At 41.5% G+C, this 15,801-nt stretch overlaps 1 protein-coding gene across 10 annotated transcripts in view; it reads left to right on the forward strand.

Moving 5' to 3' along the window:
* The window catches only part of ADIPOR2 (adiponectin receptor 2), a 45,487-nt gene extending 31,310 nt beyond the window's left edge, over positions 1–14,177 (forward strand). For 9 of the 10 annotated variants that reach the window (XM_075051132.1, XM_075051130.1, XM_075051136.1 and 6 more), the window contains 6 exons: positions 4,170–4,289; positions 6,169–6,340; positions 7,018–7,204; positions 8,284–8,471; positions 9,695–9,888; positions 11,417–14,177. In XM_075051132.1, the coding sequence (XP_074907233.1) occupies positions 4,170–4,289; positions 6,169–6,340; positions 7,018–7,204; positions 8,284–8,471; positions 9,695–9,888; positions 11,417–11,548 (993 nt within the window). In that variant the 3' untranslated portion in view covers positions 11,549–14,177. The remainder of the gene's footprint in view (positions 1–4,169; positions 4,290–6,168; positions 6,341–7,017; positions 7,205–8,283; positions 8,472–9,694; positions 9,889–11,416) is intronic. The other variant, XM_075051139.1, reaches the window with a different exon arrangement.
* The last annotated feature ends 1,624 nt before the right edge of the window (positions 14,178–15,801 follow it).

Below are 15,801 nucleotides of genomic sequence, written 5' to 3' on the forward strand. Positions count from 1 at the left end.
TATTCACGCAACAAATTCTTGTACTAATGTAAACTTTTTTAAACTTTTGTGCCATTGCTATAAGAGAGTGAGATTTTAATGTTAAAATAAACTTTTATTTATTGATGGGTACTGTGCAATTGGGCTCTTGGGTTTCTTGCTCCTGTTTGCTCTGGTGCTCTAAGTCTTGGTTTTGGCATTAAACCTTTTCTATCCCTACCAGAGCACACTCTGAAATTCTTCTTTAGATGATGGTCTGTCCCTGGAAGTGTGTTGCCTGGAACTCTGTACAAAGTGGTATAATTAAGTCTGATTTCTACCTCTTTCTTTCACCTTCTTGTCTATCACTGTCACCACAAAAGAATCTGGAAAACTTCTCAAAATAAAGTGTATATGGATGAACAAGTAAAACTGTTTTCTTCTGGCCATTGTCACTTGTCCTTCAGATTCAGTTTATTCTCTGGTACAATTATTCAACTCAGGATGTGTTTATACTTCTGCTGTATAATTTCCATCTCATTATGTATCTGTACTATGTTTGTTGGTAGATTTAACACTCTATGAATTTGCAAAGGGGGTAGGATTAAAATTGGAAGGATTATTTGGCATTTCCATAGAACTGAGTGTCCAGAGCCTCTAGACTGTAAGGATACAGAAGCCATGATGTCTGATTTGTATGAAAGACTGATTCTACACATTGCTGCTTATGTACAGCAGAAGAATGATAGCTGATGATTGCAACAAGGTTGCTTGTTACAAGTGAATGAGGGTTTTTATTTAAAGATACTCTAAAATGCTCTAAAGACTTCACAGAATTATTTAGTCAAAATTTGAGACTGCTTTTAAAATAAATTGAGTAAATTAGATGACATAAAAGAACATCTGAAACATCAGCCAAGTGAAAATTCTTTTGGTCAATGATCTAGAAAGTACAAAGGCAAAAATTATTGTGGAAGCACTTGGTTCAGGATACACCATACCTCATTGAAAGTGGGAGTATCAGAGTTTTGTTCTGGGCTTTCATTTTTTGCACGGTCTTAGGCAAGTGAGATTATTTACCTAATGTGTTCCTCATTTTAAAGTATGGTTCTGTGAGCAGACCTTAGAAATAGTTGAAAACAGGTCCTAAAGCGTATGCTTACTTATGATGTGATGTTCTAGAATTATGCTTGAATTTCTGATATAATCAGCCAAAGAAGAGAGAATATGGGAATACTAAGTTAGGAGGGAACTTGTCACAGTGGAAATTTTACAACAATATGCCTTCTAAACAGAAAGTGGTATTTTTTTCCCTTCAGTCATTGTCTGAAGAATTGAAGGTCAATAGACTCCTTCAGATTTCCAAATGAAAACTGGCACTGGTGTTGCACTCCCAACTATAGATTTCCAGCTTCAAAGAAGCACAGTTTACTGTTCTTTCTAATGGGATGTTACGGGAAGGAGTTGAGAGAGAACGGACCTCATTTTGCCTCCTTAGCAAGAAAAGGTCTAAGAAGCTGAGCTTTAGTTTTTTCTCCTTGAATGCTAATTTTGCAGTTTAATGGCAGGAAGGAGATAGTAAAATCAATTCCATTTTCTGGCAGTAATCTGGCCTGTATATATGATATGAATTCTTTTTATCACTAGAAGAAGCTCAGTAATGATTTGTTTGTAGGCATATTGCCAAAATGCAGAGATTTTGGACTAGTTCAGAAATAGCTGTGCTCTTTGAGCTTTACAGTCTGTTCAAATTTAAACCTTCCCATCATTCTAGAAATGGGAGTATGTGGAGAGGGGGAAACGAACATTTTTTGGCTTTGAGTCACTGGGCAGACTGCAATGAATACAGGCTTTGATTCTGTAAGGGACCTTTTTTCCTTCAGTCCACTCAGTTTTGTAAATTGAGGAATACTAACTTGTTCACCCCATTCCAGCTGGTCATGGTGTGCTGGGGGAGGGAATTCTAGGGTAGCTAAAAGGCATAGCAGTGCTTCTTCTATCAAGTACATTGGAACTTAAACACCAGTCTTGCTTTTCTGTAAGGCGTGTTCTTGGAAACTGAAGATTTCTTTGGTTTGTAAGATAGTGCAGACCATCATGAGCATCTTGTCCAGACCCTCATGGCAGGGGGCTTGGACTGGATGATCTTTAAAGGTCCCTTCCAACCCAAACCATTCTGTGTTTCTGTGACCTTGAGTTAATTATTTATAATATTGAAAAATGAGAATCCTAACCAGAGAGATCCATTAGTAGAAAAAGCCAGTAAAATTGATATATAATAATGGAAATAATGTCAGTGAATGTTGTTGAGTCAGAATGAAACCAAATTTGTTTTTTATTAATATGCTTTCTGGTCCAACAGGACATGTGCCTATTTTGGAAGGATATTAAACCTCTTTACATCTTGATGTTGCCTGATGCCTTTCTTAATAGAATCTTAATAGAATTAATGGGATAATCTAGGCAGTGAGAGTGTATTTAATACTGTCTTGTACTGCTGTAGAATCTGGCTAGAGCTGATCAATATTTGTATCAATCATCTGCTATAAAATGTGAAATCATTGTGCAGACTTACTCAGAGGGGGTATTGACTAGAACAATAAATGAAGACAAGTAGACAGTACAAGGGGCATGGATTATGTACCAAGATTCATTTAGTATCTCAAGTTGTCCTAGTGTGGACGAATGCGAAGTCATACATAAAATGTGAAGGATGTATACCATGTATTACATAGCAGAGATCTGTATTCTGGGTAAGCAAAATTGGGTCAAGAACTATGTGGTGGGAGGACCTCTTTGAAAGATGAAGCTTCAGTGGCTACTGCATGGTACATGGCTCACTGTAGTTTGGAAGAAGTCTCATTTATTACAAAATGAAAGTTTTAAGCAGCTTGTTCAGTTAACTTGTTGATGGAAATAGTTAATAAGGCCTTACTCTGAGAAGAGAGCTGTAACATGGGATCTCTGACTCAAAGTTCAGGACATTAACCTGAACATTACTGATAATAATTCATAGATAAAGTGTGTGAGGCTTATATACTAGATTCTCAGTCACTTTGGATGGCATTATTGATGAGTAATCTTGATTTTAAAGTTGTTAACCTTGATATGGGACTAGGAAGGAGGAAAAATGTTGTGGCTTGTAATATGGAGGAGGCCAGTCCCCATACAGATCGTGGGGCTTTCTTGGCTTGGTTATGAGGTGTGTGGCAGTTTTCTGCGTCAAGACTGAAGGGTACAAAAGGCTCATTCTCTCTTTTCTAGCTTTCTCAAACTTGTTTACCTTGGAAGCTGAAGCACTGAATGGAGCCATGAGCATTGTAGTAAGCAAACAGGAGTGTAGAACTTTTGTGGGCCCCCTGCTTTTTTCCTAAATGGAAAGCTAGAGTGTATTGTAATATGTAGATGATGTGAAAGTCAACAGAGGGTAGAAAACTACCAAACTTCGTTCCTGTAAAGTTATCAGTGGTGTGTACCAGCTGAATATCCAAGCTGTGGGGTTTTTTCTTGTTTTCATAATTCTCTTGGTACACCTTGGAGCTATGGATGTTTCTCTTTATTTGAATTTTGCTTAAAATTCTGATGCCTGTTACTGCTTTTCTTTGATAACTTGCCTTTGTCTAACTGGCAAAACTTTCATACTAGTTTCTGAAATACCTTGAAAGTCAAACAAGTGAGTTAATGTCCGTTCCTGGATTATGAACTGAAGAGAAGTCAGTTAAATGGAATAGATCTTCAGATTTGAACTAAAAATTGAGGCGAAACATTTATAACAAGGTAAATGGTTTCCTCTCCTTGGCTTGCCTTTTATTATCCTAAAATGCCAGATATGTTATAGAGGCATTAAGGCAGGCATAGTGACATTGAAACATAAAATAGGAAGTAAACCTTCCCTAGAGGTGGGTAGGCTGCAAGCCTCAGACTCCATATCTGGGCTTTAATGAAGCGTAACTTACAGAATAAGACTTCTTTCTTTGAAACCTGGTGAAAACATGCGCAAAATGGATTAGACATGTGAGTTGTTCTCGGATACCTAAGAACGTAATAATTTTTTTGCTGGTTCTTTTGAACTCCTTCCTCAGTGCCGTATGAGTAAAGAAGACTACTTTATTTGCCAAGACCTCAAATCATAGTTTTGTATGCAAAACAACATCACCTTTCTCTGTTCATCTTTCTACAAAGCATTTTCTCTATTTTTTTTTTCCTCCCAGTGTTCTGAGGATTATAAACACAATGATGAGTCACCTCAAGAAGATGAAGGATTTATGGGTATGTCACCTCTTCTACAAGCCCACCATGCTATGGAGAGAATGGAAGAATTTGTGTGTAAGGTAAGGGCATGTGAAAACTGCTGAAGTAGTTTCTGTTTTTAGGAAGCTCCAGTGGGCAGCAGACTATACCTGCAGCAGCTATGCTACTAATGTGAGGGAGAGCAGGTACATGCCATCACTGAATGGGCATCTCTTGTTATAACTAGTAACACTACAGCTTCTCAAGATCTCAGTCAGTCATAAATGAATAAATTGTAAAGTGCAGTACTATAGAGATTACAAATGAGACTCTAAAGCTGATCATGCAACTGAGGAGTCTCTCTTGAGAAACACCCATGAGTGCAAAGCAGAATAAAAGCCTTCTCGTTGAAGGCACTTTCATTTACAAGGTCATTTTTTTCCCAGGTTTTTTCAGACTTGCAAATATTTTGCTTTTCCAGCACCATTTGCATCCATTGTAGAATAAGCTTTGTCTCTTACTTGAAAAGAAAACACGGCTGCATTAAAACTGTAACTAAGTAAATCCATTGTAGATTTTGCAATTGCTGACCTTCGATCATTTTTGCGACTTTTTAGAGCCATGGGGCTATATCAGTCTCTGACCCTCCTTTCTTGGTGAAAGGAGTGCTGCCCCTTTATACCCTTGTTCCTGCTGGTTTTATGAACTATTCTTTGATGTTTTTACAGAGGGACCCTAGTTACTTGGTCATCTTTTGTGTAGTGGTTGTTTTGCTGTTTGTTTGGTTTTTTGTTTTTGGTTTTTTTTTTTAGAAAGAAAAACTATGCATCTTCCCCCTTCTAGATGTTCTGTGGGGTGGATTGTGTCAAATGTATTCCCTCCTGCTGTTCCTACCTCAATTAAAATTTTTGGTTCGTGAAGTAAACCAGTTATTTGCTTATTTAATGTATTTAAGAACCCAGTCTTTAACTGGGTTGGTTATTCTGATTAGATTTCTTTTGCTTCCATGAAGGAGTGTGGAGAATTGATTTAGAAACTCTGGGCTCTTGTTGAAACTGAAATAAGAATGTAGCTTTTTAAACTTAGTGTTTCAGGATTCTTCAGGCTCGCTCCTGTATTACTAGCCAGACGACCAATGCAAGGAACACTGCAGAAACAACCCCGGTACTTAAAGTAATTCCCTGCTACCCCGGTGCTTGGCAGTGCTGCTTCTGACACCAAACTGAAGACTACATGTATCATATGTTACTGAAGCAGTGCTAAGAACACCTGTGCACACTTTCTTTCATTTGGAACCAGCTGCAAGAATAGATTGTGCATATATGCTTTCTCTCCCTATAAAGAAGAAATCTGGTGGAATTCAGAGTCATGGATCTGTTGCCTTAACTGATCTGTCACCATTTGTTTTGGGAGTGTGAGAGCATTTTTCTTCCAACCTGGATAAGGGATTGGACACTTCTCACTGGACTCTTGCCACTTCATGCTTTCTGGCCCATATTAGTGCTGATGAGTAGCTTTTTTGCTAGACTGCCACAAATGCTAGCAGATATATAGTCAGATTGGCTTGTGGTTGGAAGAAGAGGCTTTTAGTTATTTATTTCTTGGAGGGAACTAGGTGTAGGCTTCTTCAATTAAGTAGCAAGGATGATCTGTGGAAAAAACAGAACACGGAAATGAATTAAATGCTTTCCCTTTGTTAGCAGTAAAAAAAGTCCAGTAACTTTCCTGTTCAGTGAAATGCTGAAGTGTTTCTTTCTGTGGTGGTGCAGCTCAACTTCATAATGATACTGTTTTGAATAGGGAACTTAAGCATTATAGTTCAGGTGTAAAGCCTTTTTCCCAGAGATGTCCCATCAACCCTTTTCTGTTTACTGTAGTCATAGATTAACTAACACTTTTACTAATATGGGTTTCCTGACTTTTACCATACATCAGTGGAACTCAATTCCCTGCATTTAACTAAAATCTTCTAACTTCTAGGTATGGGAGGGCCGATGGAGAGTCATTCCCCATGATGTTCTGCCCGACTGGCTAAAGGACAATGACTACCTGTTGCATGGACACAGACCACCCATGCCTTCCTTCCGGGCTTGTTTCAAGAGTATCTTCAGAATACATACAGAGACTGGTAACATCTGGACACATCTTCTAGGTATTTTCAGCTTGCCCTAATGCTTATAGTCTTCATTGCTGTCTTTCTTTGAGAGCAAGGTATAAAGGGGTGTGGGGTGGTCAGCATTATCATTCCACTAGTAACCTGTTAAATTAACAGGTTGGTATCCCTCTCCTAATTTTATCCCACCAGGGTTGGATGGGACTTCCTTAATTATGGCATTCAATACAAATGAATGAATTAAAAAATTCCTGATTGTTAATAAATTACTGGTAGAAGTTCTTTTTTTTCCAGGTGTGTAGGTGTTAATTGAGATCACACTTCTTGCCACAAGAACATGCTTAAGTTGCAGCTTGTATGAATGGTTTTCAGCTTGCAAGGAGCCTCGAAGGGAAAGGGTTTCTTTGAACTATGCTCTTCTCTTTTTACATTTTGCAACAGATTTTTTTTAATTGTTCTAGAATGTACAACTAGTGTCAGGCATCCTGCAAAACAAGTAAAAATAGAATCCATGCAAGTCTGTATTGCATCAGTCCGAGACAGAAATGTGGTTGGAATGCATAACTGAAGTAGGGCAGTACTTTATTCTGCATGTGTGCTGCTGGTTGTCATGCAGCTCCTATGTTTAGTGCTCCTCTACATTAAAGTCAGGCTTTTAGAAAGAAAAGCTTTCAGTATGCGTGAACTTGACACCTTTCTGCCTTATTGTTTTTCAGGATGCGTGTTCTTCCTTTGTCTGGGAATCTTCTACATGTTCCGGCCAAACATGTCCTTTGTAGCACCTGTGCAGGAGAAAGTGGTTGTTGGATTGTTTTTCTTGGGAGCCATACTCTGCCTCTCCTTCTCATGGCTCTTCCACACAGTTTATTGCCACTCAGAAGGTGTTTCCCGGCTCTTCTCCAAGTAAGTGCCTAAAGGACAGGGTAGGCCAAATAGGAAACAGGTGGGAAAACAGGGTTGGGATTTATGCCTGGAGCGCCAGTGTAGGAGTTGTTCACTGCATGAGTGCATGTACTTTGGAACAGAGCGGAGCAGAGATTCAATGCAGCTTCTTCTAATTATTGTTTGTTTCAGCATGAGTTTTCATGCTGTCATTTTAGCCTTAAAACACCGTCGTTTTCTGCTGTTTGGCAGACGTGCATGCATCTTGCTGCTGTAAGTAATATACCTAAAGCTTAGTTGCAGGACTTTGAATTTTTAATGCAACTGTCACTTCTTGTCATTTAAACTATTCTGAGTAACTTTGAATCTTAAACTTATGTAAGACAGCTCCACGATGTGTATCAAGATGTCTTGGTCTTTTGGTTTTACTATGCATTCTTTTTTTGCTGGCTGCTAAATATCTCATATTTCCTAAGATTATTCAACCTAGGATTGTGTAATCTGCAAGACCACCTCTAAAGTAACCCAGCAATTAAAATTCCCTACTGAAAAATTAACTCCATCTTGTGTAGGAGCATTTTGTCAGGGTGTGGTAAAAAGCAATGGCTGTAGGAATTCTTTATCTTCACTGGTGTATAGAAAAACAGTGTGATTGAAAAATTGCAATGTTATTCCCCAGTGTTCACTTAAGCTGATGCCTAACTAACTTATGCTTGTCAGATACTAAAGTGTTTGTGTTGGCTGTGCTCTCAGAACATACTGTGTGCCCCTTTTTCTGTTCAGAGGACGCTTGTGCTGCTTTTTTTTCCTCATCAGAAGCTTAAATCTGAGTTTCCTTCAAAAACTTTGGTCTAAAGGCTACTGTATGTATTGCTGATGACTGTCCAAAAATGGCCTTACTAGCTGTCTATCAAGGTAATCCATGACTGCGGGAGGGCATTGGTGGAACAGTTGGCATTGGGAATTAAGTTGGAATAGTGAGAATAACTTTATTTTGGAGTAAGAAGTAGACAGTTGGTCCACTAAAGAATAGAGTGTTGTTATGAGGACTTCCAAAGGTTCACATTTCTTATCAAACTGATTTTTTTGTTTCCTTCTAGGCTGGATTATTCTGGTATTGCACTTCTCATAATGGGCAGCTTTGTACCATGGCTGTACTACTCCTTCTATTGCAACCCTCAGCCTTGCTTCATCTACTTGATTGTGATTTGTGTCCTGGGCATCGCAGCCATAATTGTCTCACAATGGGACATGTTTGCGACCCCTGAATACCGGGGTGTAAGGGCAGGTAAGACCTGATGTTAACTGTTTTGCTTCTTGACTGCCTTTCCTCCTTCCTACTTGCCACTTGGAAAAGCCATCTTAGGAAGATTTACGAGAGCGTAATTTTATGGAGAGCTAATATTCTTGGATTGGGAGCTTGATGGGTTTTCTTTCAGCATTTATTATAGCCAACTGGATGCACAGATAAGGGCTGGTGCAAGTCCTGGAAGTGCATTCCTGAAATGGACAGTAACACATGCAGTAGGAAGGGTAGTGCAAAGTATTTCTAGCTATGCCTAGCAACTTTGCTCTCAAAAAATGACTGACTGCTTGGTGTATGTATGGGTACGTCTACTGTTTGTCTTGGTTTTGTAATACTAGGCTTAGACACTAGCAAATCATTGAATGAATTAGTCTGAATGATTTGCCTAGATAAAATACATATTCAAAACAAAGAGCCTAGTTTTTCTCTTCACGTGATCAAAAGAACAAAACCAGATTTGGTTTCACATTCTGAGATAGGAAGAAAGAGAAAGCTTTAGGGGGCAGCTATGGAATGTGCACACAGCTGGGCTGAATAGTAATATTTCTTGTTACCTAACCTGCACATGCTGTCTACAGTAAATCTAGATTTCCTGGACAAGCTATGGGTGTACCTTCAGAAAGTTCAGCATTCCAGACTTAAAATCAGTAGATGGGACATGTTTATTCCCTCCATGCACTTTTTTTTTCACACAAGATTTCTGTACTTGCCACTAAAATCTAAAATCAACCATGTTCTCATATATGGCAGATCAGGTGAGCTGCAGATGCTACTTTTCTGTTTCCTAGGACTACTTGTACACTGTATGATAAATAATCTCTTTGTTGTCTCTCCTTGTTGTCTTACTCTTGAGAGATTATGGTAAAGTGAGACGTAGTTCATGTAGTCTCAGTGCCCTCTACAGTCCAAGATGTGTAACTGGCTTAATGTACATTAAAGCTGGTGGACGCAATCAGTAAATGAAATATTTCAGTATCTGCTGGAATATATAACTAATTAGCTTCTGGTATATGAAGCAATTCTGTGCGTTCTTTAACTTCCTTTCCAATAAAGCTCTTCTGGGGACCTCCAGCATCAAGAGTTGTTGCCTTTCTGCTGCTTTGGCAAATATTGAGTTTTCCTTCTATAGCTTTTGTGTTTTCACTGTTTCCCTTTACCACCACTGTATTCAAACCTGACTCTCCCACATTTTCTTTACCTCCCAGGAGTATTTCTAGGTCTGGGTCTTAGTGGGGTTATTCCCACGCTGCACTTTGTCATCTCTGAGGGGCTCCTGAAAGCAGCCACAATGGGGCAGATAGGCTGGCTGGCACTCATGGCATGCCTGTACATCACTGGTGCTGCACTATATGCTGCCCGCATCCCGGAGAGATTCTTCCCTGGCAAGTGTGACATCTGGGTGAGTCTACAGAATGACTGGATGAGGAGACCAACGTGAAAGCTGGTTCCCCTTGAGGCTGGAGGATGTTGTGTCAATGTTTTCTTATTGCAAGTATCAAACGGCTTCACTAGAAGCATAGGTCTTAAGGGGTCAAACAACTCTGGGCTCTCTGACCCCAGCTTACCTGGTGCCTCTCTTGCTGAGTTACCACAAACTGGCCAGTCTGAGATAACTGCTGGTATGCAAATTCACCCCACACATGTACTAGATAGCTTTAATAGATGGGTAAGCAGCTTTGCAAACCTTTGTGTGTGTGTGTTGAAGATCCTACAAACACGCGTCTTGCCTTGCTTCTGCGCATAATAGTGCATGGTTATTTCTCTGATGTTCGCTGTGTTCTTTGGGATCTTCACCATGTCTGGCTCCTCATCTTGTGCAGCAAGTGAAAACACTGGGTAGAGATGGTAGATGTTGGAGGAATCTCTGGCCCAGGAGAAGGGAAAGTGGGGTGAGCAAGTGGGTGGGTGGGGGAAACTTGGTGTGAGGGAAAGGATCATGAAGACTGGAGGGGAAATATGTGGGGAAGATGTAGAGAAAGAAATCGGGTAGAGCAAGAGTAGAGATGAGAGGGAGGTAGAACTTTAGAAGGCCACGGTACTTCCACTAAGATAGTTCAAGGCCCCTGAAGAAGACTAGAAGTGAGAATGAGGCCTGGGTGGTTTGAGTGGCTTTTGCACAGCACCAGTTTGCCAGGTTTGTTTAAATAGCCAAACAAAGCCTTGTTATGATAATGAGCTAGGCTCCAAAGGCACTGGGGTACCACCAGTTCTTTTCCAAGCTTCCCATGGAGCGTGCAAATACATATTTGTAGAAATTTTTCAAGAGCATTATCCATATTGGTATGGCTTCCCTCAAACAAGGGCATGCTTTGTCATGTAGCTCCCTGATGGTTTTCATTCTGTTGTACTATAATCAATAGCATCCTGGGCATTCATTCAGAACATCTGGTTGTTTCTAGGTTTTAATATAATACCATTTTTTCTGTTCTGTTTCTCTGTGGCAGAGAAAGAAAATAACGTTCAAAATCCACTTGGTAGAACTTATGCCTGTGACCAGAGCAGAGTTTGTACCTGTTAGCTGTATGAGAGAGCCCTTTCTATCAATAAACCACTGGTGTGTGTTGTGAAGGAACTAATGTTAAAAGTGTCCTGCTTAAGCCTTTTGCCCAAAGCTCTGAAATTATTCTTGTCCCTTCACAAAGATGTGCTATAGCATTTATGTAACATATTTGTTGAATGACCAGCTGGTCAAGATGATTGTGAAGGAAAGGGGGGGTGTGTGTGTGTGTGTGTAGAGTTTGATTATTTCGCTAATGATAGAAGAGGGATGGGCTTTAACACACAACTTGGAGAACTTTGCAGCTTGTGGTTTGAGGTACTGCTACATGTTACTGTGTACTTCAGCTGAATGTGTGGCTTTTTTGGAGACAGGGTAGCACTAGAACCCAAAGTACCCCAGCTGAACAGAAGTGTTTTCTTTTCCGCAGTTCCACTCCCATCAGCTGTTTCACGTCTTTGTAGTGGCTGGCGCATTTGTGCACTTCCACGGGGTTTCAAACCTCCAGGAGTTCCGTTTCACAGTTGGAGGAGGCTGCACGGAAGAAGATGGGATGCAGTAAAACCAGCCTTCAGCCCAAGATAGTAACCAAAATAGCACCGCAAGCGCGGTTGAAGCATACAGGCTAGCAAAATGAATACCTAAGAAGAATCCAAGTTTCAACTGATGGGGCATGGAGCTTCATGGGGATTCTGACTAACCAAGATAAATTCTATACCTCAAGCAATGGAATGAATCAATTTGAAGACCAGGAAGTTCTGAAACCCTAACTTATTCTTGGGATCTACAGATTGAGCTACAGAGGACCCTTTCCAAATCGGCTTCTGTTCAATGCCATATTTATTTGTAGAACTGGGGAGGGATAGCTTAGCAGTTTCCTTTTTTTTTTTAAGAAAAAAATCAAGGTTAAATTTATATCCTCTTGGAGGGTTTGGGAGTTGATTTTAGATGCTCTTTTGGGAGAAAAAAATTGTAAATAAGATTTCTAACTTTCTGTTTAAATAAAATTTATATAAATGTTTTAAACAATGGGTGGGGGGAAAAGGGGTTTTGTAAAGAATGCAACATGCAAGTACCACACACTGTTTCAATTTTGCACAAAATAAATGATTGCAGGAGGACCAGGTAAAATTCCCAGGAGTGAAGCACGTTGGCCCTGCAGATTTTCCTGGTGGCTGGCATGCCCTGGGCAATGTGGGGTCCTGGCCAGCACTTGGAGTAGATTCAGTATGTGTAAACAAGGGTTGTGAAGGCTGAATTAATTACATCGTCATTCAGGTCACAGTGTTAGGAGGTTTATTTACTCAAGTAACTGGAAAGATACATCTGTGCCCTGCCTAAGTGTGTGGGACAGCTGCCTTCCAAGCTTGTGTGACCTGTATAGTTTTGGATAGTGGATCTTACAGTTAGTTGTTTTGTTTCTCATCATATGAATTGGAGCATGATAGGATAACTGCACATGAAATGGCAAACAGTCCAACTCCATCAGTGCCTGCCTATACCCAAAGGCCCCCATTGAGTCGATGGTTGCCATTTGCAGGCCTGTTCTGTTTTGTCTGAACTAATGATGGTAATACATTTGTCAAAAGATAGTTGAGCATGTGAGGGGAAACAGAGGTGGGGTTAAGATGGACTGGAAAGAGGAAGCTGTGTGCTCCAGGACTTGGAGTTAAGAGTTACTGCAGACCTCAAGCACATTACCTTCTCATGTGTCAGACCATATGCCAAGGGAGTTTGCAGGTTTTTCTTTTTAAGAGGAAAAATCCACGATCAGCCCAATGCAGTTCCTTTTTTTTTTATTTTTTTTTTCCTTAGGTCTGCTTCCCATCTGTGCTTTAGCAATGGGACTGCTGGTATTTCTTAAACCTAAAACTATGAGTTCAGTTGGATTGCTGTGGAGCAAATGCACCTCCTATATAAGGGGAGGCATATACCCTTCTCCTGTGTAATTGATGTAGTTTGATCTTTGGAGCCCAGTCAGAAGTCAGACTGAAGGAGAATCTTTGGAGTTGTAAGATGAGATTTGAACATTTTGTTTGTTATGGCACAGGTATTGCTTGGAGTGTTTAGTTGGAAATTCAGAGCAATTACCTCTCTCACAGATGAGTTAAACAGCTATGAAATGCTGTATTTCACAAGGAAGGAAGGTAAAGGGTGGGTTTTTTGTTGTGTGGAGTTTTTTTGTTGTTGTTTGTTTGTTTTTTAAGACTCCTGCAAGTTTGAATTTTCATCCTTAGAGGAAAATGTGGATTGCAAAGATCTTCCTTGGATATCACGGAGTGTGTTTTGGGGAGTTACTTTGCCCAACAAAGTCAAGTAGAAGCAGAATGCCTTCCTAAAGTTGACTGGATATTAAGGCTTCACCCCACGAATGGAGTCTTTGTAAAGCTTCTGAGAGCAAGGTCAGCTGCAGAAAGAGGTGCTGCAGCAGAGTCTGTGAGCTTAGAGGGATGTGTTCTCAGTAGGATCACTACACTGGATGCCTGTAGGGCCAGAAGTAGTTTATCACAGGTCTGTGTGGTACTAAAATGAAGTAAAGAGCAGTATTAACTTGGATGTAAGGGCTAATAGCACTGGCATCCTGGACAAAGATGTAGAGTTGCCTGGCAGTAAGTATACTGGTATCTGAGAAAAGTGTGGTACATATCAGAATCAGAGTTGTCTGTAAGGCGCTTTGGGATACCTCTGTAACAGTACCAGCAGAAGTGGCAGTCTCCATCCTGGATCATCCCATGTTCGCTCCTTGAAGGGTGATTGTAACCTGGTCCTACACAGCACAGAACTATTACAAAAACACAGTACTCCACCTGCTATTCTTAACCCAGTCAGTCTCTCCATTCAAGAAGTTTGTGTGTTCCAATAAAAACAACCTAGCTGTGCACTTTTCTGTAGCTCTTGCTGAGAACTCTTCCCAGGTTGGCACCTGAATGCCTTACTCTCAGCAGTCAGAGGCTTGCTTGCTCTGTGTGCAGGTTATTGCCATAGAATAGTTAGGACCTACAGCTTCTTTCCTTCCCCATTAAATAGTGGCCTTGTTCAGTATATTTCTTTTTAAAAATTGCTTACTGTTGGAAGCAATGAAGCACATTCTGGGGTTTTGATGGTTGGGGACTCTGGTGATGGTTCCATGTAAGATGGGATCTTATTACTTGCTGTATTCTTAACTTCTGCTAATAAAAGAACCAAATGGATTATTGTCTAGTTTGGGTCTTTCTGTGCTGTGTGTGAAGCTTGAAAGAGTCACTCTTGCTTTCTTCCTTCCCAATGCTTGCAGGCAACACTTTGTAGGTAAAAGACTTCTGCTGTTGCAGAAACCAAACCAATGCCTAAAGGCTTGTTTTTGTACGGTTGAACCGATGCTTGCTGTATGCCTCCTCAAGCAAAAGCCAGTGGGTGGGCGAGTTCGCGCAACAAACATTAGTTTTGCTATGTGGCATCCTCTTGATGTCTAGAATTCACATCAAGTATGTGCCTGGTCTTGCTGTAAGATTTCAATACTGTCTAGTGCATTTAAACATCACAGCAGACAAAGGTGTCCATGGACCGTGCTGCCTCTTAGTTACGGTGCTAATCTCCAGGGAAAATTTTTTTTCCAAAGTCTAGACTTCTATTCGATGCCCACTGGAGTTGCCAGTTGTAGTACAGGGCTGATAGTGGTGTGGGGGAAGGAGGTGGTGTTAGGTGTGTCTGGTTGTATTGGGTTTGTGTGGCGACGTTTTGGTAGTGGGGGGGTTACAGGGGTGGCTTCTGTGAGAAGCTGCTGGAAGCTTCCCCTGTGTCCGACAGAGCCAATGCCAGCCGGCTCCGAGACAGACCCGCCACTGGCCAAGGCTGAGCCCATCAGTGATGGTGGTAGCGCTTCTGGGATAACAGATTTAAGAAGGGGTAAAAAAGTTCCTGTGGCACAGAAACTGCAGCCAGAGAGAAGAGTGAGAACATGTAAGAGAGACAACCCTGCAGACCCCCAGGTCAGTGAAGGAGGGCAGGAGGTGCTCCAGGTGCCGGAGCAGAGATTTCCCCTGCAGCCCATGGGGAAGACCATGGTGAGGCAGGCTGTCCCCCTGCAGCCCAGGGAGGTCCACGGTGGAGCAGATATCTACATGCAGCCCATGGAGGAACCCATGCCGGGGCAGGTGGGTGCCTGAAGGAGACTGTGATCCTGTGGGAAGCCTGCGCTGGAGCAGGGTCCTGGCAGGACCCATGGAGAGAGGAGCCCAAGCTGGAGCGGGTTTTCTGGCAGGACTTGTGACCCTGCAGGGGACCCACGCTGGAGCAGTCTCTTCCTGAAGGACTGCAGCCCGTGGAAGGACCCACGCTGGAGCAGTTCATGAAGAACTGCAGCCCATAAGAAGGACCCGCGTTGGAGAGGTTTGCGGAGGACTCTCTCCTGTGGGAGGGACCCCACGCTGGAGCAGGGGAAGAGTGAGGAGTCCTGCCCCTGAGGAGGAAGGAGCAGCAGAGACAACGTGTGATGAACTGACCGCAACCCCCATTCCCCGTCCCCCTGTGCTGCTGGGGGGGGTAGGTAGAGAATTTGGGAGTGAAGCTGTTCCCAGGAAGAAGGAAGGGGTGGGAGTAAGGTGTTTTAAGATTGGTTTTATTTCACATTACCCTACTCTGGTTTGATTGGCAATAAATTAATTTTCCCCAAGTCAAGTCTGTTTTGCCCATGACAGTAATTGGTTGAGTGATCTCTCCCTGTCATTATCTCGACCCACGAGCCTTTTGTTATATTTTCTCTCCCCTGTCCAGTTGAGGAGGGGGAGTGATAGAGCAACTGTGTGGCACTCACCACAACACTAGTGCCACCACTTC

Source organism: Buteo buteo, chromosome 19 (genome assembly GCF_964188355.1).
Source record: "Buteo buteo chromosome 19, bButBut1.hap1.1, whole genome shotgun sequence".
In the NCBI taxonomy this organism is placed as follows: Eukaryota; Metazoa; Chordata; class Aves; order Accipitriformes; family Accipitridae; genus Buteo; species Buteo buteo.